The sequence below is a fragment of the Ictalurus punctatus genome, chromosome 19, assembly GCF_001660625.3.
Source record: "Ictalurus punctatus breed USDA103 chromosome 19, Coco_2.0, whole genome shotgun sequence".
Taxonomy (NCBI): Eukaryota; Metazoa; Chordata; class Actinopteri; order Siluriformes; family Ictaluridae; genus Ictalurus; species Ictalurus punctatus.
Window position 1 is genome coordinate 12,344,300 of NC_030434.2, and position 22,836 is coordinate 12,367,135.

At 42.6% G+C, this 22,836-nt stretch overlaps 1 protein-coding gene across 4 annotated transcripts in view; it reads right to left on the reverse strand.

Moving 5' to 3' along the window:
* Nucleotides 1-621: 621 nt before the first annotated feature.
* The window catches only part of LOC108279915 (sodium- and chloride-dependent GABA transporter 2), a 32,020-nt gene continuing 9,805 nt past the window's right edge, over nt 622-22,836 (reverse strand). For 3 of the 4 annotated variants that reach the window (XM_017494546.3, XM_017494544.3, XM_017494545.3), the window contains exons 8-16: nt 19,705-19,839; nt 18,148-18,251; nt 17,876-18,000; nt 16,876-16,988; nt 13,599-13,736; nt 12,806-12,908; nt 3,825-3,925; nt 3,362-3,508; nt 622-2,034 (exon numbers count right to left, since the gene is read on the reverse strand). In XM_017494546.3, coding sequence (XP_017350035.1) covers nt 1,837-2,034; nt 3,362-3,508; nt 3,825-3,925; nt 12,806-12,908; nt 13,599-13,736; nt 16,876-16,988; nt 17,876-18,000; nt 18,148-18,251; nt 19,705-19,839 — 1,164 coding nt within the window. In that variant the 3' untranslated portion in view covers nt 622-1,836. The remainder of the gene's footprint in view (nt 2,035-3,361; nt 3,509-3,824; nt 3,926-12,805; nt 12,909-13,598; nt 13,737-16,875; nt 16,989-17,875; nt 18,001-18,147; nt 18,252-19,704; nt 19,840-22,836) is intronic. The other variant, XM_017494547.3, reaches the window with a different exon arrangement.

Genomic DNA, 22,836 nt, shown 5'->3' on the forward strand with positions numbered 1-22,836 from the left:
TCCAATCAATATTCATTACATTTGTAGCTGTAAACTAAAACCATACTACTGGTTCACTGGGGTCAATAGGCACTTCTATTGTTACCTTCAATAGGCAACTCAACCAGCTGGTAGATGTCCATAACTCCTAACATAAGGGTGAATTTGAAATTAAAAAAAAAAAAATTGCACAAGTATTTCATTGTGTGCCTGTTAAAGACTGCCCTCTCCTGGAGTGACATCTAAGATCCCACAGGCTGATGACTTTTGAGGCGGAAAAAAAGCTAAATAATGAACATCTCCATAAACTAGAGAATATGAACTACTTAATTAATATGTTCGCGTTAATTTGCATTAATTCATAATTCATAAGCCGTGAGTCTGATTGATTATCAGTATTTAGAAACATAATGTAAAGTGTTACCAACAACTATTTTGGAAAAATAGACATAAAATGTACAAGAAAATGGCTCTTATGATAGATCTACAGTACATACAAGTATGATAACAAAAATCAGTACCTTAACCACCTTATTCACAAAGCCTGGCTATAATAATATATTGGTAGCATGTAAATATTTGTGAGAGTTTTAAAATAAATGCTGCAGCTTTTTAAAACAAAAAGTAGAAGGTAGCCTGACACCAAATGTAAGTTATTTTTGTCAAACAAAACAAATCCGACAACTTGCTCAGTTAACAATTTGGGCAAACATTGGTTAAATGTCCAACACTGGTCTGAAATATTTAACTGTATATTTATTATTAACCTGCTGGCTTGCATGTACTCTATGAAAATTAAAGAGGCTGTAGAATTATTATACATGTCCAACTAAAGTATAGGTTAAATATCCAAAGTTCATTCATTCATCTTCAGTAACCACTTTATCCTGGTCAGGGTCACGGTGGATCTGGAGATAATCCCATAATCAGTGGGCACAAGGTAGGAGAATTCACCCCAGGTGAGACGCCAGTCCAGCACAGGGCATTATACACACACATGCTTATTCACACTCATGGGCAATTTAGTGCAGCCTACCTATATATTTTTGGACAGTGGAGGAGACCAGAGAACCCAGAAAGAAACCCACACAAAAATGGAGAGAATATCCAAAATGCCACACAGAATATCCAGTATCAAAAAAAAAAAACACAAGAAAGACAAAAATCCCCAACAAAATTGCTAATTTTTTGGTATCTGAAATAGGATTATTTGAATGAAATGACTCAAATACAATTGTACAACAAAACAGGCCAAATATCTGAAATTAAAAAAATATATACACTCACAATACTATAATTAGAGCTTTACCTGCTTTTGCTGTACAGCAGCGCTGCTTAGAAGTAAAAACATATATTAAATATAAATGAAATAATGGAGCTAGGAATGTAAAAACACCAGTTGTAGACACTTTTTACTAATTCTGGTTACATATTTCAACATGGATACAAATTCATATTTATATAATTGTTGTATATTGTTTTACAAAACCGTACAAAAGCCATGTAAAAATGACTACACTCAATGTTGTCTCAGTCATAATTTATACTGAGATGACTAAAAATAACCATGAGATGAAATATTAAACTATGACACCAGGTACCTATATTATGGACAGCTATATCAGCAGTGCTAGCTCAGGTCCACCTTTATATGAGCTTATAGCTTATACATTAAAAAAAAAGTAAGAAGGAAAAAAATCGAACAGAATCTTACACAATCAATCAGTATCAGTTTCTTGCATTTGTGAATTATAGCTGAGGTTTATTTCACTTGAGGTTTCATTATCTAGCAAGGAGTTTCTGCTTCCATCCAGAGAGAACGAGGTCAGAGACTGTCTGCTGATGTCATACTTCACCTCACATGTCAGTGGTGTCCTCTTTCAGAGCTTTTTCCTCAACACTTTTTTCTCCCTCTGTGTGAGAAAGCTTCTGTCTCTTAATGATGACATGCTCACATAGTGTTAGCCGAGGCTTGTTTGGGCTGCGCTGGTGCAGGTCAGCAGAGGGTACGATCAGGCCAGGACCCTGGCAAGAATTAGATGGTCGGCACAGACACTTCAAAAAGTGAGTAAGCAAGAAAAAGTGAATGCTTTAACTCGTGTAAGTAAAAAATAAAGACAGTGAGGTGAGCTGTTATAGGAAAATAATCAGTGATAAGGTGCTACGATCCCATTTCCACCCCAAAAGTTCATTACTTTCCTATAACAGCACATCCTGAAGTGTTTTATACCACTGCAATTTACCAGCAATACCACCTTTTCTTGGATTCATTCATCTTTTTTCACTTGTGAAGTTAATGAAACAAAAATTGCAACTTGCCATGATACAGAAAAACCACAAAGCCTTCCTTCCGGAAGACTTCTCCATGTCGAGAAACTTCAACTTAAAGCTTTAACTCTGACTGAGCTGACACTGGAGATGCCTTGATAAAGGTAAATAAATGTCTCATTGTGGAAAACTTCACCACAGCAAGGATTATACATTGTTAATCAGCTTATGTGGTGCATCTGGCGTACAAGTCCCTGAATATGTTGTTACTATAAAAATGATAACGTCTTAGAAGGAGTGCATTAATATAAACCTGTGCTTTGAATTACAGCCAGCACTACTGCTATTATTAGAGCTGCTGTTATTGAAAATTAATCAACAACTTCAGACCAATCAGAACTGAACATTCAACATTACTTGTATGAAAATGATTTGGTATAAACCAAATCATTTGCTTTATTGTGGTGCGATACTGAAAATTATTACTGAGATTTTTTCAAGTAATTTATAGCTCAAAGTGGCAATAAAAGTTTAAATGGTTGAAACAAAACACATGATTTTAGTGACTGTCTCATTGAACTGCACTGCCCACCAAGTACTTCTTTTAAAGGGAGTGGCTTAAATGTAATTTCATAAGCGTGACTATGCTCACACACTCAGAAATTAAGGTTCCATTTTAAGTACATGTTTTGGACCATTACTTAAGATGGTGCCAACTTAAACTGCCAAATCTGCCTATTTTGTCATGCTTGCACATAATACATGATTAAAGTAAAATAATTAAACGCAACACAAATTTTATGGACTTCCTTTGTTCCTGATACAGCATGTGACTTGCATATTGACTATAGTTATAGACTAATCTGAATTTTTTTTTTAAGGATAACAAAATAATTACTGAAATACAGGAAGGTACAATGCATTCATTGTGCATTTTGCAGTTAGGAAAGTTGCTATAGGAATAGTTTAAATGCACTTGTCCCTCAGTCATTTTTTTGTGTTTACATTGTAAATACCAGAATGATTTAACGCAATAGACTTTCCTATTTCAGATATGGTTTCAGACTTCCTAATCCTATTAAGAGCTATTTTGTGCATTACATAGTTGATTTACCTTTTTGATGGCAACCAGGACGAAGATGGGGATGCAGATCATCGGTGTGAGAGTGAGCAGGACGGCGACTGCAGAACCCCAGCTAGGTACGAAGTCTGCTGAAGCACTGAGTGATGGACTGCTGATCAGATCATACAAAAGAGTGGCCTGAGGTGGCATTAGAAAGAGAGAGGTAGAGTGTCAGTCAGATAGAGACAGAAGATTCTAATTTTTATTGTATTGTATTAGAATAATTATAAAAAATGTTTGTGATTTGATAGCTTAGTCATGGTGCACAATGTTCTTCTACTACTAACTGGCAAAAACAGAATAATAGTGCTTATATCACTGATGGTCCTTAACAGCTCTGTGCTTGGATTCTGGCTCACTTGTAAGTTCAAAATGAACTTCTATTGATTGTGTAACAGTTTAGTAGAGAGTAATAGTAGAGAGAGAAAAGAGAAGAGAAATTTACTAAACTTACACCACAGATGAACGGAGTGATGAAGAGCCAGCAGTACTTCAGCACAGAGCAGGGAGGATATCCTATCATGTCCTCGATGTTATCAAAAAAACGGTCCGCACCTGTTGCATTGTAGATCACTGTTAGATCATTGTCTCATTTTAGTAAGTCAGAACTAGCTTCCAGTTTATTGACATGTGGCCAGTGTTCATCAGCATTTTGATACCCAGCTTATATATATATATATATATATATATATATATATATATATATATATATATATATATATATCGTAGGGAGTTAGCTTGGGGGAAGGGCAGAGCACAGACCCACAAGAGACAGATTGCAGTCACAATGGGTGTTCTATTTATCTTAGTGTGAGCTGTCCGTCGTGAGGGGGGGCGAGGGTGTGTGAGTGCGTGGGGTTTCGTGGGGGTGTGGCTGTTGTGTGACCTTCTCGAGGGCGTGTCGGGGTTCCCGAGATGAGGGCGTGGGTCTCCCGTGCCGTCATCCACCGGTGCGTGTGATCTCACCACGCTCAGTCTCGTCCGCGCTCGCACCTGTATGCCGCTGAAGAGCACGCACGGAGTCTGTCTCTTTGCCGTCGTTTTCCTCCTTCCCGTATGGCCGTAAGCGCGTCCTTTTATCCTCCTCCTTCGTCGCCTGAGTGGTGGAATTTTCCCGCTGGACTCCCCAATCGCCGGCCGGTGTAGCGTCAACGGTCCCGCCCCACCGTGACGGTCCTTCCGGCTGATGGTGTGTTTGGCACGAGGCTGTCCGCTTGGTGCCGGTGCGGCAGTTGGGGAAGGAGCGCCTTTCTTATTATGCGCGCCGGCTGTCGGTCTGTCGCGACAGTACCCCCCCCCAGCTCCGAGCCTACTGCCGCTCGGTGGTGGGCCCAGAGCGCGTCTCGTTGCGAGAGCCCATCTGCGTTACCATGTTGGGCCCCCGCCCGGTGCTTAACCTGGAACGAGAAATCTTGTAAGGCGAGAAACCAGCGTGTTACCCGGGCGTTTGTGTATTTGGCTTTGGCCATCCACTGCAGGGGGGCGTGGTCCGTTACGAGGACGAAGTGCCGGCCAGCCAGGTAGTACCGCAGCTCCTCGATGGCCCACTTTATTGCCAGGGCCTCTCGCTCGATGGCTGCGTATTTCTTCTCAGCAGGGGACAACTTCCGGCTTTCCAACTTCCGAAGGTTTGCGAGAGGACGGCGCCAAGCCCGGTCTCGGACGCATCAGTGTGCATGGTGAATGGGAGGTCGAAGTCCGGATTGCGCAGCACAGGCGCGCTGGTGAGGGCCCCTTTCAGGGCTTGGAAGGCCCTCTCTGCGTCGGCTGACCACCTGACCCGGTCTGGCTGGCCCTTCTTGGTGAAGGTACGTACCTGTTTCTTTGATGTTGGTCGAGGGTAGTCCTTTACGGCCTCGATTTTCTTCGTCTGTGGTTTCAGCATTCCCCGGCCAATGCGGTATCCCAGGTACTGGGCCTCAGTCAGCCGTAGGTGGCACTTCTTGGGGTTGGCCGACAGGCCGGCCTCCCAGAGCGCCTTCAGGACCTCCCTGAGATGAAACAGGTGGTCGGTCCATGTGGAGGAGTGGATGACTACGTCGTCCAGGTAGGCAGCTGCAAACATGCGGTGGGCCCACAGGAGGATGTCCATCAACCGCTGGAACGTGGCGGGTGCCCCGTGTAGCCCAAAGGGGAGAACCCGGTACTGCCAGTGGCCGGTGGCCGTGCTAAAGGCCGTCTTGGGTCTGGCCTCCGGCGCTAGCGCAACTTGCCAGTAGCCCTTGGTCAGGTCCAAGGTAGATATGAACCGGGCCCTCCCCAGCCTCTCGACGAGGTCGTCCATTCTGGGGAGGGGGTAGCTGTCGAACTCCGACACCTGGTTCAGCCTCCGGAAGTCGTTGCACAGCCTCATGTTCCCGTCCGGCTTCGGCATGAGGACGATGGGGCTGGACCAGGGGCTGCTGGACTCCTCTATGATGTGGTCCCGTAGCATCCGACTAATTTCCTCCTCAATGGCTTTGCGTCGGGCCTCTGGGACACGGTAGGGCCTTTGTCTCACCACTACGCCGGGAGGAGTTTTGATCTCGTGCTGGACCAGCTGGGTCATCCCCGGGGAGGCCGAAAACACATCCGAGAACTGGTCTATCAGCTCAGTGAGCTCCTGTCTCTGGGCAGGGGTGAGGTCCTCCCCTAAACTGACCAAGGTACGCTTGCCATGGTCCTAGTCCCGGGCCGCGTACGCCGACACTACTGGGGCCGGTTCTACCCACTTCTTCAGCAGGTTCACGTGGTAGAGCTTCTCCTCCACGCGCTTATCGGGCTGTTGCAGGTGGTAGTTGACCGGGCCCCAGTGCTCGAGGACTGTATATGGGCCTTGCCACCGGGCCAGGAACTTACAGGTGCTGCTGGGCACTAACAGGAGGACCCGGTCCCCCAGCTGGAATTCTCGGGGCTGCACTGGGCGGTTGTATACCTTTCTCTGCTCCTCCTGCGCAGCGTGCATGTGCTCCCAGACTATTGGAGCTACCCGGTCGATCCTCGCTTGCATCTCCTGCACATATTCGATGACTGAGCGGAAGGGGGATGGTTGCTCCTCCCAGGCTTCGTGAACCACGTCCAATAGTCCCCGCGGGCGCTGGCCGAACAGGAGCTCAAAGGGGGTGAAGCCCGTGGACGCCTGGGGGCACTCTCGGATGGCGAAAAGCACATAGGGGAGAAGGAGGTTCCAGTTCCTCCCCAACTCGTTCACCACCCGTCACAGCATCCGTTTGAGAGTCTGGTTAAACCTCTCGACCAGCCCGTCGGTTTGGGGGTGGTAGACCGACGTCTTGAGGTGCTTCACCTGTAACAATCGACACAAGTCGGCCATTAATTTCGACACAAAAGGCGTACCTTGGTCGGTCAGCACGTCCTTGGGAATCCCCACCCGACTGAACAGGAGTACCAGCTCCCTGGCGATGTTCTGAGAGGTGGCTTTGCGCAGCGGTACCGCCTCGGGGTACCGAGTGGCGTAGTCAACAATGACCAGGATGTACTCATGGCCCCGGGCAGACTTGGGTAGGGGGCCCACGAGGTCCATGCCCACTCGCTCGAACGGGACGCTGATAATGGGCAGAGGGATAAGGGGAGCCGGTGGGGGCCGCCGTGGGGCAGTGCGCTGGCACTGCGGGCATTGCTGGCAGAAGGCCCGGACGTCCGCGTCCATCCCGGGCCACACAAAGCGATCCCTCAGCTTCTCCAGGGTGTTTCGTGGCCCCAGGTGGCCGCCGAGTGGATGGGTATGGGCCAGATGCATTACGGTGGGTGTCTTGGGTTTGGGCACCACCAGTAGGTCCACCTGCTCCCCGCGGCGGCAGGCCCATTGGTAGAGGAGACCGCCCCGGACGAGGAAGTACGAAGCGGGGAGTCTCAGGTCGGGGCTCTGGTCGACCCCCTCTATCATTTGCACCTGGGCCCAGCAGTGCTTCAGACGGTCGTCCTCCTTCTGCTCCCGTCCGAACTTCCCCTCCCGGTTCACCTGGTGAAAGACAGACCACAGAGGGTTAGTGGGTTGGGGGGCCTTACCTTCTGTGGTGGTCTCTCCGTCGTCCTGGGCCAGGTAGGCCTGCCGGGCCCGGCTCCTGTTCGTGCGTCGCCGCGGCCTCTGGGGCTCGGCTGTCGGTCCCATCGGGAATCCTGGCCAGTCTCGTCCAAGGAGCAGGGGCACCGGGAGCTCGGGGATCAGGCCCACCTGGAGGGGCCAGACCCCGGCTTCGCCCCGGATCTGGACTTCGGCTGCGGGAACTTCCCGGGTGTCCCCATGGACGCAGGTTACGGTGAGAACTCCCCCCAGGCGACGCCCCTTGGGTAGGATGGAGGGCCGGGCGAGGGTCACCGTGCTCCCGGTGTCCAGCAGGGCGGTTACCGGGTTCCCCTCAACCCACACCATCAGGGAGGGGGCCTCCGGCGGCTGTTGTAGGTGGAGGGCGCAGTCCGCCAACCATGGCTTTGAAAGCGGCCGGGCAGGTTCCCTCTCCGGCTCCGTAGGCATGGGCTCATCCAGGGGGGTTCCACGAACGGGCGACCTCTGGCGAGTCCTCCAGGTGTGGGGACGGGACTGGCGGTCGGACCGGGGCCAGGGGCACCGAGGGGCCAGTCAAGGGGCTGCTGCTCACCTTGGCTGAGCTCCAGGGTGGCCATGGTTCGCTCGAGGGCTGTTAGGAGCTCCTGGGGCGTGGTCGGTGCTTGCGCCCCCACTGCCTGGCGTTCTGTCTGGGGTAATGCCCTCAGAAAACGGTCGACAGCCACTTTTTCCGCCACCTCCGTGGCAGTATGCCGATCCGGCCGGAGCCACCTTTTGGTTATCCGGCGGAGGGTGTTCAGCTGGCCGCGTGGTCGGGCCCCTGGTCGATAAGCCCAGCGATGGAACTCTGTCGCTGCCTGGTAGGGGGTTCGCCCACACCATGCCAGGACTCCCTCCTTCATTGCTGTGTAGTCGGCAGCCTCCTCTGGTTCAAGGGCATAGTAGGCCGTCCGTGCCTCTCCCATGAGCAGTGGGCCGAGGGCGCGAGGCCAGTCGTCACGATCCCATCCCTCCCGGCGGGCAATACCCTCGAAGGCCTCGAAGTACGCCTCAAGATCTTCTTCGGGGCCGAGGGGGGGAAGCAGGCGGCGGATCTCCCGGCCCGGGTCGGGGAGGGGCACGGAGGCTGCGGGGGTCTCAGTCCTCAGGCCAATCAGCGCCTGGGTTGCGACCTGAAGGCTCTCGGTGAGCTGTTGCGTCACGGCTTGCCGCTGGATGCTAGTCTCCAGCAGGTGTTTCAGTGTGAGATCCATGGGTTGTTTTTCTTTTCACTCTCAGGGTTTTTTTTTTTTTGTGCTTGTTTGTAAGCAAGTCTGTACTCTATGCCCGCATTCTCCACCAGTGTAGGGAGTTAGCTCGGGGGAAGGGCAGAGCACAGACCCACAAGAGACAGATTGCAGTCACAATGGGTGTTTTATTTATCTTAGTGTGAGCTGTCCGTCGTGAGGGGGGGTGAGGGTGTGTGAGTGCGTGGGGTTTCGTGGGGGTGTGGATGTCGTGTGACCTTCTCGAGGGCGTGTCGGGGTTCCCGAGACGAGGGCGTGGGTCTCCCGTGCCGTCATCCACTAGTGCGTGCGATCTCACCACCCAGCGGTCTCGTCCGCGCTCGCACCTGTATGCCGCTGAAGAGCACGCACGGAGTCTGTCTCTTCGCCATCGTTTTCCTCCTTCCCGTATGGCCGGAAGAGCGTCCTTTTATCCTCCTCCTTCGTCGCCTGAGTGGTGGAATTTTCCCGCCGGACTCCCCAATCGCCGGCCGGTGTAGCGTCAACGGTCCCGCCCCACCGTGACGGTCCTTCCGGCTGATGGTGTGTTTGGCACGAGGCTGTCCGCTTGGTGCCGGTGCGGCAGTTGGGGAAGGAGCGCCTTTCTTATTATGCGCGCCGGCTGTCGGTCCGTTGCGACTATATATATATATATATATATATATATATATATATATATTCATTATTACTAGGAAGAAGCAAAATGATCTACCAATAGAAGAATACAATTTCAAACTTGAAATTGGATCACATGTTAACGATAGGATTAATATTTTCCTTATATAAAAATACAAGATAAAATTTAGCTTTTAAAAGTTTTTGCAGTGTTGGCACTGCTATTATTTGTGAGCATGCTGATAAAGGTATAATTCCAGTTTGCTGCTCTATCTACTGAATGCAAATGCATTTTAGTTTATGTCATTGTATACTAAATAATTGTACTCTGTTAATACCTAATATTGCAAAAGATATTATTGAAAACTGAGAAGACTGGCCATGAAGTTGAAGTTTATCTGAATATCCTGTTCACGCAGTATTTGCTTACTTCTTTAAAATTGCCATCGACATGCCACAATTTGTAACTGAGCAAAAATATTAATCATTCTAATAGACAAGCTCTCGTTGAGAGGCTTTGCTCTTTTATCTGGTATATGGTAACTGTGACAGCCGGATTGATGAATGATATTTTTATTCAAATAACACTTGGACTGTGTCCCAAACCACACATTGTAAATTATACGGTTTAATCTTAGGATGTATATTGGCATGCCCCTGACAGCTGTGAGATTAACTTTTGCAATGAAGAAGGAACACACAACCGATGTTCTAAACACCCAAAGGAAAAAATATTTTCTAAAAGGTTTTTCTTTGATATATCAGGAGGTTTAATAGTGATTCTCACTTATCAGAGTTATCACAATTGTTTCTCCTAAAAATCTCCTAAAAAGAAAAAGAGACCTGAGATTAAAGGAGATAAAACCAAGAGAAAGGCTATTCTTGGCATGGCGAGAATTTAAACAAGTTATCTCCAGGACAAATGCTTTACCACTGAAGCACCTGGAAATGTAACACTAAAACAAACATGTTTTGTTTGCCCAGGTAGGACAAAGAGGCAGGCATCCAAACTTGTAGGCATCGCCCATTCCAACAAAACATATTTTGCTAAATTAGATGCTTTCTGTAACAGATTCGGTGTATTGTTGCCTTGCTTCCAGTTTTCCCAGATCCACGGCAACCCTGACTAGGATAAATTGGTTACTAAAGATGAATGAACAAATTAAGTAATAAAGAACATTTACCATTATGTTCACTCGTAAGAGCTGCATAGTAGCTTCAAGATTTAAGGGGATTGAAACCTCTTTTCCAAATACAATTTTAAATGCTCTGTACAACTACAATAATAGTGTTTATGTTGTACCTGCAAAGTAATTATAATTATTTTTGCTCTGCTAGCCAAAATAGATCCCGAAGAAGCTACACTCAATTTATAGCTCGCTAGCTAGCTCCCATTGATTTATACATCCTATTAAAGGTGCTTCCGGTAAAATTGCTGTCCCATCTTCCTTTTCATCTTCATCTGAGAAGCGTTCATATTTTACATCATAAGGTGTATTCCTGAGTATCTTTTTCCATGCCCGCTGATGATGTCACTAACACTACTGTAGTAACTGTTTTGAACTAGGAGATGGAATTTTACCCGGTGAACACAGATGAGCGACGTGATACACACAGTGAAACATCCCAGTGACACTATACAAAATATACAAAAAAATCCCCCTTGGAACGCCACTCAATGAATTACATTAATGGACTGGAACTAACTGGTGTTTAATGTACATTACACAGGACCTGTCAAGGCCCTATCACATTAACACACTGATTAAGAAGGCCCATCAACATCTTTATGACCTAAGACATAAGAGATTTTAAACCTAAGCCCTCTAAGGTGCTAAGGAGCTTCAATACCCTACACCATTGAGAGCATTGGTTAGCATCACAGCCTGGTTTGGGAACAGCACCAATCAAGATAGGCAGATTTTCCAGAGGGTGGTATGATCAGCTGAGGTCACTATCCGCATTGAGCTCTCTAACTTGCAGTCTATCTACAACAAGCGGTGCTGGACCAAGTCCAGAAAGATAGTCAAGGACCTCAGACATCTGAACAATGGACTCTTCTCTTCTCTCTGTTGCAGTAAGGGAAGTGCTTCAGCTCCCTGAAGACCAACACAGAGAGAATGAGGAGGAGCTTCTTCTCACAGGATCTGAACCTGGACAACATCTAGGACTAGACCTTGGATTTGTTTCCACTACACCCACACCCCCTACATTCTTGTTACTATACCCATATTTTTTTTTACCATAACCTTAAGATCACCTGCCTAATGTTGTGTAGTTGAAGGTGCTCTGACCCAGTCATCTAGCCATCACAATTTGGCTTTAACATTTTCGGTGTATGTTAGCTATTTCACTGCAACTACCTCACATCGATGTTACACAGCATTGTACTGTGCATACAACTGCACATATCTGCACTTTATTCCTCATATAGTCCATACTTTTTCTGCCATATATCTTGTTTATCTTTTATATTATACTTTGTTTTTCTTTTTCTACTTCTATGCTAGTTAATTCTGTTTTATGCAAATAAAACCATACACAGTCATACTGTGTATGGTTGTGTGAGACCAATAAAATTTGCCTTTGAATTTGAATTGGGTAGTATAGTTAAATTAGCTCTTGAGTTCGTGTCATGTGGTTTTATTTTGACATACACCTGTTGCTGAGATTTTAGTCTTGCCTCTGCCCCTGTCCTGTCATTGGTTTGTTTCCTGGTTTTATTTACCTTTTCTCTTCTTAGCATTTGATCAGTTAGCCTATTTATATACTTTTTCTTTTTTCTTTTTTTTTTTGTGAAGACTTATTGTACTATTGTATTGTCTGAGAATTGTTTTCCTGCTTCTCTGTTATATGGTTTTGACCCTCTCCATTTTCCTTGGTTTTGTGATTATAGATATTCCTTGTTTAAGGTTGTCTGCTTCTTCTTTGAACACTGTCTGAAATATTGACAATGATTATTGGATCTTCCCTATTAAACAACACATGGAATTTACACAGTTGTATCCAACAGCTTTGTCAGAAATTTTCCACTTCATTAAAAAACTTATATGACACAGAAAATTAGCATATAATGTGGTTAATCATTCTCAGATAATAACTTAATTACCGTCAATGATGGAACGTAGCTAGAAAATAATTTAGGAGTCTGATTTCACTGCTAGTGCGAAAACCTTCTCACTAGGTAACAAATGGAGCATGTGTATGCAGTTTGGTCTAATATGTAATATAGTGAAATGTATGCAAGGATACACGCCACCCTTTGAATATGGAAATTGTGTCTAAACAGGGTGCTTTGAACTCACGTGGCTGTTCATGCAGTGTGAGCTCATGTTTCACGCAGTTCTATGTTATATAGTGGTTACATGATTACTTCGACGTTTTTGACAAAAGATAACTGAAATAGGCCTGCTGAAAGGACACATAATTTTCTTATTTTCTTATTATTGATGTTTTTAGACTCTGGCCACTACTCTGAACTATTTGAAAATCTCTGCTGTAATCCATGTAAACAATTTAATCCACATATAATCATTCTCTGCAGAAGCTTACCATACACCCAGCCAATGACAAGCGTCTCAAAGCAGGCAATGAGGAGCAGGTTGGTTCCACTGGGGCCGTACATGTCTATCAGCTTAAAAAGGTGGAGCCCACCCTGAGAGAGAGGCAAATACACACAATGTTATTTTGGTTCACTCAGGTATTGGCTTTAGGTTTGTGTTAGTTTAGTTGAACTATTATTACAGCAGCGACCAAATGTCAACTGATTTTATTTAATAATTTACTTCATCGGAAGATTGTTAGTTTGAATCCTGGTACTGCCAAGCTGCCACTGTTGGGTCCTTGAGCAAGATCCTTAACTCTCATCTGCTCAGCTCAATTCTTAGTCACTTTGGATAAAAGTGTCTTCTAAATGATTTACATGCAAATTTGATAGGATATTTAATATTCACAAGAATATATCGTATAAAAAATTATGGACAAAAAAAACTTATAAAAAGTAGAAGGGGGAATTTATTTTTTGAGAAAATATCATAAGGAATTAAAATTGAATGTGATTTAATGTTGTGTTATTTTTATTTTTGTTGTGATATGTTGCGGCCTGAGAAAACCATTCAAATTTAAGTTTCTACTTTAAAGTTCTGAAAACTACAGGCTTTCCTGAACTGAAATATGTTTCTCTTTTGAACATATCTCAACTACAAGTAAAATTCTAGCTCTGCTGCTGTAATAAAAACAAAAACAGTAGGCCTATTGGCTCCTGATAACTGATATGATAAAATCAGTTTTTTTTGTAGTGAACCCAGACTTTTAGACCCCACTGTATGAGGCTCTCATTCAGTACCCGAGTGACCAGAGGAAGGCCCAACAGGAAGCAGACCACGGCAATGAGCAACACCAGAATCTCCCTGCGCTTTGGCTTCCTCAGAATTCCAGGGAAAACATCGGTAAGTGCTGTGGCAAGACTCTCCACACAGACAAACTGAAACACAAACAGTTAATATGCATAAACCATATTTTTCTCAAAAACATACTGTTAGTATGTTATGTGTCTAATGCATTTTAGCAATAGTGTTTAGTAGTAGTTAAGTCAAGGCAACTGGAATTGTGATATAACTTAAGGATGGTTTACTGCTCATACGAGAAGCTACACCAGTGCTGTAGAATATTGGGAAAACCTTAAATATCATCAATTAATTATCAGCACTGCAAGACTGAACATAAAGAGGATTAAACAGGTTTAATACTGTTTATATTATATATTAGGGATGCAACTAAGTATAAATGAATTATTCAAAATGAGTGGAAAATATGTTCTAAACAGATACAAATACAGATATGAAGCTCAGTCAGATACTGTGCAAAGAAAGACCACATTTTTACTGTGAACTTGAATGATCCATTTACTGCCATACATTGACAGCGTTCATTCGTTCATCCTTAGTAACCGTAGCCTGGTCAAGGTCTTGGTGGGTTAAATTAGGCTATTACAGATCACAGGGAGTTACAACCTAAAATAATAATAGCATGTCATTTTCAAAATGTGTCTGTCCTATCATCAGGAGAATGTGAGTTCGAATCCTGATGATCCCAGCTATCCGTGGCCAGGAGCCCAGAGAGCAAAAATGCCCATGCGCTCTACATGTGAGGGATGGCATACTCCCTGTCCCCTGTCACTCAGAGCAACACTAGCGAATCATGGGCACCTGTGAACTCATATATGTGGAGGAGGGGGTTATGGCTTTCTTCCAAGAATGTTACACTGCCCTGTGATGCAGCATGAGCCACATATCTCAGAGTAAGAGCTTTCACTCTGCCCACTTGATAGCTGTCATATGATTTGAGAGAGCTGGTGAGCAAATAGGAGATAAAATAAAGAAAGGAAAAAAAAAGAGACTCTAGTTTAGGCCATGCTCCCTTTGAGTTTAAATTCAAAGACAGGTACAGATATATGAATAATTGGAGCAATAAACAGATACAGATTGCATCCTGACATTAGTCTAATAATTTTTTTAGGTATTTTTCATTTGTTAATGAACAGTCGAATAACAGTTTTAATATAGAGATAGAGTTATGTCCATAATCTGCTTCATTCACTTCCCTTCTTTTCCACAGTACATGATCAGACAGGTTATGGCAGAAAGTGTTCATCACTCTCCACTTCTTTTGTTTGGTCAATCTAGTTCATCAACTCTTTTTTTTCTGTACTATATCTATTTGTACTTTTTGTGTAAACACTAGACAGTTTTGTAAGCCCTGATATAATCTAACCAAGCCATATAGTTGATTCATCAGCTACATGCCAGTCCCAATCCCAGACAAACGGGGAGGGTGGAGGAAAGCAATGGTGAACTACCCTGTAAAAAAATCCCACTAGAATATTTTTGGCAAGATTTCACGTGCTTCAAATAGTGCCCGACAGAATAGCATGGAGAACACTTGCCTAAAAAGTCGCAGAGAGTCGGACACGACTGAATGTTTAAATTGAAATTGAAAGATATCATCTAAGACAGTATATAAGTATGCAATTTAAGACCCAGTTACTGTGTGTTCCATACCTACAGTGGATATAAAAAGTCTACATGTCCCTGTTAAAATGGCAGGTTTTTGTGGTGTAAAAAATTAAACTAAGTTAAATCATGTCAAAACATTTTTTCTACCTTTATTGTGAAATTGCAACGTATACATATCAAATGATAAACACCCAGAAATGGTTTTGGGGGAAAAGAAAAACAAAAACTTCCAATACCCAGTGTGTACACCCTTTTATAATTGGGAATCTGGTAGCATTCAGAATCAACCAGCCATCAATTAAATACACCAGCCATCAATTAAAGTGAGTGATAAACCCCAAATAAGGTACAGCTGTTAATATAGTATTTTCCTAACATTCCTAACATCTTGGTAACATCCAAGTGGAAACACCATGGGCTGCAAAGAGCTTACAAAGCAGGTATGGGATCTCATTGTTGAAAAATATATATCAGGAGAGGGTTACAAAAAAAAATTACAAGGCATTGGATATACCATGGAACACTGTAAAGGCAATAATCAAAAAGAGGAGAAAATATGACACGACAGTGACACTGCTAAGAACAGGACGTTCCTCTAAATTGATGAGAAGATCAGGAGAACACAGGTCAGGGAGACTGCCAAGAGGCTTACAGCAACATTAAAAGAATTACTGGCAAGTACTGGTTGCTCCTTACATGTGACAACAATCTCCTGAATTCTTTATATCTTTGGGCTATGGGGTATGGTGACAAAGCTGAAGCCTTTTTTAATAAATAAATAAATAAATAAATAAATAAAAAGTACATCCAATCTCCCAAAACCATGTGGAATTATGTGGTAAGGTCTGATGAGACAAAAGTTGAACTTTTTTTGGCTATAATACCAAAAGAAAACACAGCAAATCACCAAAACCCACAGAGAAGCATGGTGTGGCAGCATCATAATTTGGGGCTGTTTTTCTTCAGCTGGAACTGGGGCTTTAATCAGGATGCAGGGAATAATGAATAGCTACAAATATTGTACCAGTCAATTTTGGCTCAAAACCTTAAGGTTTCTGCTAAATCAAATAGGATGAAGAGAGATTTCACCTTTCAGCATGACATCGACCCAAAGTAAACCACCAGATCAACAAAGGAATGGCTTCACCAAAACAAATTTGAGGTTTTGGAATGGTCCAGAAAGAGTCCAGACCTAAATCCAATCAAAAATCTGTGGAGTGACCTGAAGAGGGCTGTGTACAGGAGATACCCAGCCAATGTGAGTTAGAATGCTTTTGCAAGGAAGAATGGCAAAATATTGCCAAGTCAAGATGTGCCAAACTGACTGACTCTTACCCAAAAAGATAGGTGAGAAAATCTAAAGGTGCTTGGTTTCTTTTTTTACATCGCATAAACCTGCCATTTTTCATTATATAAGCCTTCATTATATCACAAATTATGTTCCGAGGGACCTATGTTTGTATTAAATGAGCTCTAAAGTGAACAAGGTGTATAAATCATTGACTAATGATGACAAGTGATGACAAAGCATTTGCAAAGCTGTTTATGCAACAGGGTGTTCAGTCCAATCACTCTGACATTGGCATACACACTCTGACACATTACTACCTGGCTGTCTAGTCCAAGGAAGAGGACCATCAGGAAGAAAAGGACAGACCAGAAATGAGGGCCTGGGAGGAGAGACAAGGCTTTGGGATACGCTATAAACGCCAGGCCTGGACCTGCAAAACAGTTCAGAGCAAAGACAGCTTTGAATCATATCACTAAGCACATTATGATAATTGCTTTCTTAGTATGTACTTTCCACTGTTGTGCACCATGAAACAGACAAAATGAAACAGCAAATTTCAAATTACTTTCAGTGGTGCAGTGAAGTAATTGAAGGATTAAATTAGTTTTATCTCATTACCTGGGGAAAGGAGCTTGGCGCAAAAGCCTAGCTGATGTATTGGACTGAAGCGCCTTCTGGAGGCTGAATCTAGTGTGAATTAATATATTCCTGATATTAACTAATATATTTACTGATATTAAGAGTCCCAGTACTTATTAACTCATAAGTTAATAAAGCGCTCATTTAACTCATCACTTTATGATTTGGTGGGCGTGTTTTTGCCAGAAATCACTGATTCTGAACTCTGCATAAAGAGTAATTTTTTATTTTTTATTTTAAAACTGTTATTTAAATGTATGGCATTATTATTATTATTATTATTATTATTATTATTATTATTATTATTATTATTATTACTGGCAGTAGTAGTAGTAGTAGTAGTAGTAGTAATAGTATTGGTCTGGGACCCTTTTGTTTTTGTTAGTATTGTTCTGTTTTTTCTTCATTTTCTGTCCTAAAACAAAGCATGCAGACCAAATCATGTCATAAAGCTTCCTCAATTATCAAAACACTGACATTTGTAAACAAAATATTCATCACATGTCCATCTAACCTAGAATATATCCCAGAAAAATGTCAATAGTTAAGGGATGGATAAGCATCTTGATTAATTTGAAATCACATCCTTCACTGGCTCACAACCTTAAGTGCTCAGATACTACTGCCTGGAAGAGTGAGTATATTCCAACACAGTGTTCTTAAAAAGTTAAATGCTACCTGATTTCACTATGTCCTCCATAGGTAAGGACAGCTCATGAGCCATGTAGCCAAGGATAGAGAACACAGCGAAGCCTGCAAAGATGCTGGTGCCACTGTTCAGGGCACAGAGAGCGATGCAGTCTCTGATGGTACCAGAAGACATAAAATTGTTCATTATGCGCATTATTCAAAACCAGACATGCAAGACACGAACAAAATTTTAAATTTTGCTAATGCACAATCAGAAACACACAAGGTTCAGTTTAAAGTTCAGTGGAGGGGCCACTAACTTGTAGCAGTTATTGTTGTATTTGTTATAGCTTCCCAAAGCAGTGAGGACCCCCTGACACACAGCATAGGAAAAAAACACTTGGGTCCCCGCATCACGCCAAACCTAAAGAACAAATGAGAAAGATATGAAAGAGAAAGGAACAAAAGAGAGAAAATAGGTAAAAGGGAACAGACTGCACATACTATGTCTCTGGGACAGAATCAGCCCCTCATATGCTAACAGATATTGTGCAATCTGTAGCCCTCTCAACTTCGTAGTCATCTGTCTGTGTGTGTGTGTGTGTGTGTGTGTGTGTGTGTGTGTGTGTGTGTGTGTGTGTGTGTGTGTGTGCGTGCACACATCTGTTTAGCATGAGCAGCACTGCCGAGCTGGCAGCCTTCCATTACTTCCCTCTCACTACTTCCTGTGTGTGCTTACATTAGAAGTATCAGAACAAACTAAACTGTAAAAAAAAAAATTAAAAAATATTAAAATTATATTAATAAATGTTGTAGTGAAAGATCCCATGTTCTACTTGGCACAGGTGGCACAGTGCTCCAGTGGGTAGTGATGCCACCTCACAGCTCCACGGTCCACAGCTCCAATAACAATATTTTCCTGCATAATGACGAGTTGAAGATGGTGTAATGAACTCCATGTCCCAGCATCCTAATTCTACATCCCTGCTCAGATTGCTTCCAGCTTCAATATGATACAACCATGAACGTCAGCATTGCACATGCTCTTGCAACACCATCTCTTGCTAACCTTTCTGAAGTAACTCATTGTCTATTTAATGTTCACTCTCTGTCACTATTACTCAGCCTTTCTCTGTCTCCCTTCTCTTTTACTATAATTGCTACTTACCAAACCCTAAATGTATTCCTGTCATCACTTCAGCACCCTAGACAGTGCTTCCTGCCTCAGAGCAATTGATACATAACATTTAAAGGATACTTAAAGGATAATCACCACCACACCAGTTCCGGTGCATTTATCTCTTTGTTAGCATTAATTTTACTGACTTCATAAATAAGATCGCTTGGAACAAAAAGAAAACTTCCAGCCCAAAGGGGTGTGTGGTCTATGACTAACACTAAGAGTTCTCTCATGAAGAACTGGAACAAAGAGAATGTTGTGTGGCGTTAGTCTGTACAAAACATACAAGTCTGATCTAAAAAGAAGGTCTGTATTTTCCATGGGAATGCATGTCTCGCAATATAGTGTGCACAACAATGGTCAAAGAAAGCACAGAAATGAATAAGAGAGAAAACCCATGGGACTAAAATGAGCTCTAATACAGCTCAAGTCACAGTGTGTGTGACACAGGAAGTCAACAAGGGGTGGTGAAACACAGCCAACATCATTAACAGTGCTCAGCATTCAGCATTCATTGATACAGTATATAATGTACTATGTCATAATGTCATATCTCTGACAGAAGCCATAAGAAATTTACTGATATATTTTATCTCACTGTAAACTGCCCCTGCTACTTTGAGCATCCTCTCAGATGTGTACAATGAAATATGTCTACCAAACCCTCATGCTCATTTATATACATATACACACTTACATCAGGATTGGAGAGTTTGGAGATATCAGGGTACAGGTAATAGCTGATTCCAGTCCCAGCACCAGGTAAGGTGACTCCTCGGAAAAATAGAATCAGCAGCATGACATATGGGAATGTGGCTGTGAAGTAGACCACCTTGAAGAGACACATCACACATAATTACTATTTATTTGTAATATTTGTAATATAATACTACTGCAATTGTAGTAATGTTTCTCTAATATATTTTTTAGAGATGTTCTATTTTACACTTCAGTTCTACACATTTTATAGTCCTGGCATTAACAGCCTAGACCATCTCAGGCAGAGCGTCCAGGGTGGGAGCAGATGAAATCAAAACTTGTGTTTAGGAGATAGGCTGTTTTATCATGCTTTTAATTAACAATGCTGAGATGTTGAATTAAATACAATAATGCCTGTGTTTTTGTTCAAGTGTAAAGAAAGAGTTGCAATGGTTTAAAGTATAAGCTGACTGAGCATTCATGTGCTACTCGTATGGCTCACTTTAGCATAAATTTCAGGGTGACGTATCATGGTTAAATCTGTCAGGACAGTGCCACTGGACTTAATGCTGCTTCTCACTCAAACCGATATTGCACAAAAAAAGACCAGAGTCAGAATATCACATACTGTTATTAAATTCAAATAATTTGTTATTTCGACATTTTTCCCATTTCATTTGTGCTTTGTCCAGTATATACTGGTTGATCAAGGGCTTAAGGTCAGAAGGTAGGATTTTGCATTCTCTGATTGTTTCCGTGAGGGCTTTTTTTGCAGCCCTGACTTTTTGTTCATTGCCAAAGATGTCACTATATCCCGGAATCCAGCCGAAAACTATGCTGTAATTGTGTCTTTGCAACTGGTTTGTTTTAATTACAATGTCAACAATTATCAGATGATCTGTCTTCAAAGATTCCAGTGCTTGGAGGCAGGATTTTGAGCCACTAAACACTATGAAGTTCCGTTCCTTTGCATTTTCAACATGTTCCAAGGCAAGAAGTAGAGCACAGGCTTCGGCTGTAAAAGTAGGACTTTGGTCTGGAATACAAATGCCAAAGTGTTGGTGGTTGATTAACGCTGTTGCAGATATTCAGTTTTCTACTTCGGAACTATCTGTGTATACAGGCCTGTGCTAGGGGAAGAGGCTTCTTATGTCAAAGACATACTGTTGGTATATATGCGGGAAAGTATCAGCCTTCCTATTACAGTTCAATTCCAGGTTAATGCATAGCTTTTCCAAACTCCAAGTAGGAATTGGATAGCGGTGAGTTTGGCTTAGAGCATCAAGATTTATGTCTAAGTTTCCTATATGGGATCTGATGCGTATAATCTGATATAGCTGGGTCTGGTCTGGTATAGGTGCAAATACTCTGGGTAGAAGGTTGGTTTATAAGCTGGGTTGTGTGGGTTTGTCTTTATCCTGATTGCATATAGGAGACCTAACTTAAGACACCCAATTTGAAGAGAGGGTTAGTTTGCTTCTGTATGTAAGCTTTGTACTGGTGAGCTCCCAGGCCAAGACTCAATCCTTGATGGTGTACAGTATCTAGCATTTGCAGGTATAATTTTCTTGCAGAGCCATAAACTATACTCCCATAGTCCAATCGGGAGTGGACCAAGAACATGTATAGTCACAAAAGGACAGTGCAGTCTGCTCCCCATTTAGTTTTCACTAGTATTTATTTAGTTTTCACTAATACTTAATAATATTCAATGCTCTTAAGCACCTATTCCTTAATGACTTTATATGAGGGATGAAAGCATTTTTATTATCCCAGAGTAGGCCTGGACATTTAGTTTCTTTGACGATTTTGATGGGCTCTCTATCACTGAACAGTTCCGGGTCATGATGCAAAGACTGCAGAAGACAGAAATGAATACATACAGTTTTGGTTTTAGAGAATCTAAAACCATTTTCAATTGCCCACTCATTTAGTTTGTTTACACATAATTGCATTTCTATTTCAATTATATTCAAATTTTCCACCTGTAACCTATGCAAACAACATCATCATAAAGACTATACCATACATTTTGCCCAATAACATTTACAATACTATTTATTTTAATCATAAACAGAGTAACAGAGAGGATACTGCCTTGAGGTACTCCTTGTTCTTGCGTGTGGGAATTTCACACAGAAGTTCCTATCTGAACTCGAAAATTCTGTTAGCCAGAAATATGGAGATAAAAAGAGGCAGATTGCCCCTGATCCCCATTTTATGCAAGTCTCTTAGAACCCCATATTACCAGGTAGTGTCATATGCTTTTTCCAAGTCAAAGTAAACTGCTACCACATGTTCTTTTACCATTCTTAAAACCATCACAGATGTACAACTCCAATCTGATAAGGTGGTCTACAGTACTCCTTCCTCTTTTAAAACCACACTTATAGTCACTTATCTGATGGTCAGATTCCAACTTCCAGACAAGCCATTGGTTTACCATCCTCTCCATGGTTTTACACATACAACTTGTCAAAGCTACTGGCCAATAGTTGTTGGGGTCAGTGTGTTCTTTGCCTGGTTTGGGTATAGGTATGATTGTTGCTTCTTGCCAGGAGGGTGGGATATTACCTGACTTCTAAATATCATGGCTAGGCTGCTTTGAGGTAAGTGCTTTAAAAATTGATAATGGACTTTGTCCAACTGCGGTATCATGACAGCTTGTTAAGGAATTTAGGAGTTCTTCCATAGAGAAAGGTTGGTTATATATTTTTGGTGTAAAATTTTAATTCACTCATTTCTTGCTTTATCCGAATTCTCTGAAATTCCAGGTGGTAGTTTTCTACTGAAGAATTCCTTTCAAAGGTTATTGCTAATACAGTATGTTTGCTATTTCATGTTTTTGAGTAGCCTTGGTCATCAATGTGTTTTACTTGTAGCCCACCTTCTCCGGATCACATTCCATATTTTATTTGTTGATGTATTTGTTGTCAGACTTGATACAAACTTTTTCCAGCTCTGTTTCTTTGCTTCATTTTTATAGGTTCATGCCTGTGCTCGGCAGATTTTTAATTTACTAAGGCTCTTAGTTGTTGGCTGTTTATTGAACCTTCTTACTGCTTTTTCCATGCCTCAATAAGGATTTTACATTTGACATCAAACCAGAAGGATTTTGTCTTTTTAAGAC